Here is a 1,790-nt window from a genome sequence, read left to right as displayed (position 1 = left end):
GGAAAGAACAGTGCAACAGGTGATCCGACCCCCACATGTACCTCTCTCTTTATCATTTCCTGAAAACACTTCTAAATCCTACCATCAAGATTTACTTGTGACAGGACTAAGAGCATAAACTAATAAAATTCAAAGTTAAACAGAATACAGAGTGCATCCTAAACCATAAACTAAGATCTCACTAACCTGTTTCATCTCTCATTTCCAGACCTTTGGCTTTCAGTCTTGAATAAATAAATTCTTCTTTTTCCTACAACATGTTTTTCAACATTAGAATCTGATGTACTCAGTCCTTGAAGTTAACCATTGTTTGTAATCACACAGCAGTGTTGTGCTTAATACCTTCTGAAACAACAAGCAATACTCGTTATACTTGGAAATGTCAACAAAACATTTTCCTGAATCCAGTGAGTGAGTTAAACTGCTATCTTTTGTCACTTAGATCCTGCTACCTGCATGCATCAATTAATTCATGCAAGTGTTCTACTGAAACACAAAACTTATTTGTGGAATAAAGTTACAGCTGAGCTTCCGTATTGTTTGACAGGATCTGAACCTTTGGTTTACAAGACAAACTATGAAGATGTGCTCTACTGAACATAGAGAAAAACACGCAGCCTTAAAAAAATTGAAACTCATACAGAAACGGGATAATTATTTGTGCAGACGTTTTTCCAACTTGAAAAGCAGTTCTATGGAATTAAAAAACAAGCTTTGTCTTTTCTCCGAGATCTTTGCAAGTTTTGAGAGGCTATCATGATCAAAGGTCGTTGCAAATGATGGTGAATTACTGAACTGTTACTGTTCTTCTAACGAAATTTAGCATCTCCTAACAAAAGTCCCCACTTTTAGCCTTGTTGGGCTACACTGCCAGTGAAGCAGGACATGTCCCTCATCTACCCTTCGTGATTACACCTAATTTCCTCTCACAGCAAGAGCTGCAGAATCATTTTCAACAGCAGCTCTAGTCACAGACAGTTCTTACATGTAGGGTGGCTGTAATTTTGTATTTTCAGTGCAAGATAGGAAAAAGGCAAATATCATTATATTCCACTAAACAGCAATGAAATATGCAGGCTCTTCAGTTTTGTACATCATGTTAAAGAAATTAATGACAAAAAAAACCCACAAAGACACCATGTGTATTAAAAGAAATGGTACCAATTACCAGCCACTAACAGTGGGCAGAACTGAACCCTACCTCAGAGACCAAACCCTCCTCATTCTGGCTGAGCAGGAGCCAATCGGTACCGGGCGTTGTGGCAGGCTCACCTGGCGGAAGGTGCAGTTGTGCCGTGCCCAGAAGCGCTGGTCACAGGCCTGGCAGCCGCCGCTCCAGGGGCGACTCTTCAGGGGGCACGTAGAAGATGACCGGCCGCAGGTTGGAGTGCTTGTCAGGGGGGCCGATCCAGTCATTACAAGAGTGTGCAGGGGGGCTGAAACCCAGGCCCTTGAAAATGCAGGCAGAATTCATTATGACCACTTTAGCAGAGTTTTTGAAGAACATCCCGATTTGAAATAAATTCCAAAACTCCACACTACCTTAAAACACATAAGCATGACAAGTTCAGAAATCATACACATTCATTTATCATAACCAAGAACTACATGATACATTTAAAATGTACTTTTATTTAGAAATGCACTACAGAGAAGATACCTTTGACTCTTTTCCAACAGACATGAATCATGATTTTTTTTTTCAAAGCAACTTTTTTTTTTCCACTTTTTTATCACTGATATTCCACTTTGTTAAAATATTTAATGGGAAGAACTAGCATGTATGTAAG

The 1,790-nt window shown here is 39.4% G+C and overlaps 1 protein-coding gene across 1 annotated transcript in view; it reads right to left on the bottom strand.

The window, feature by feature from the left end:
- Positions 1-1,507, bottom strand: part of APOPT1 (apoptogenic 1, mitochondrial) — a 6,179-nt gene extending 4,672 nt beyond the window's left edge. Inside the window, 3 exon segments of the mRNA XM_010295318.1 lie at positions 187-250; positions 1,273-1,324; positions 1,326-1,507. Coding sequence (XP_010293620.1) covers positions 187-250; positions 1,273-1,324; positions 1,326-1,507 — 298 coding nt within the window.
- Positions 1,508-1,790: the final 283 nt, after the last annotated feature.

The sequence above is a fragment of the Phaethon lepturus genome, unplaced genomic scaffold, assembly GCF_000687285.1.
Source record: "Phaethon lepturus isolate BGI_N335 unplaced genomic scaffold, ASM68728v1 scaffold21399, whole genome shotgun sequence".
NCBI classification, from domain to species: domain Eukaryota; kingdom Metazoa; phylum Chordata; class Aves; order Phaethontiformes; family Phaethontidae; genus Phaethon; species Phaethon lepturus.
The sequence above is the reverse complement of the archived record's forward strand: the minus strand, read 5'-3'. Positions and strand labels throughout refer to the sequence as shown.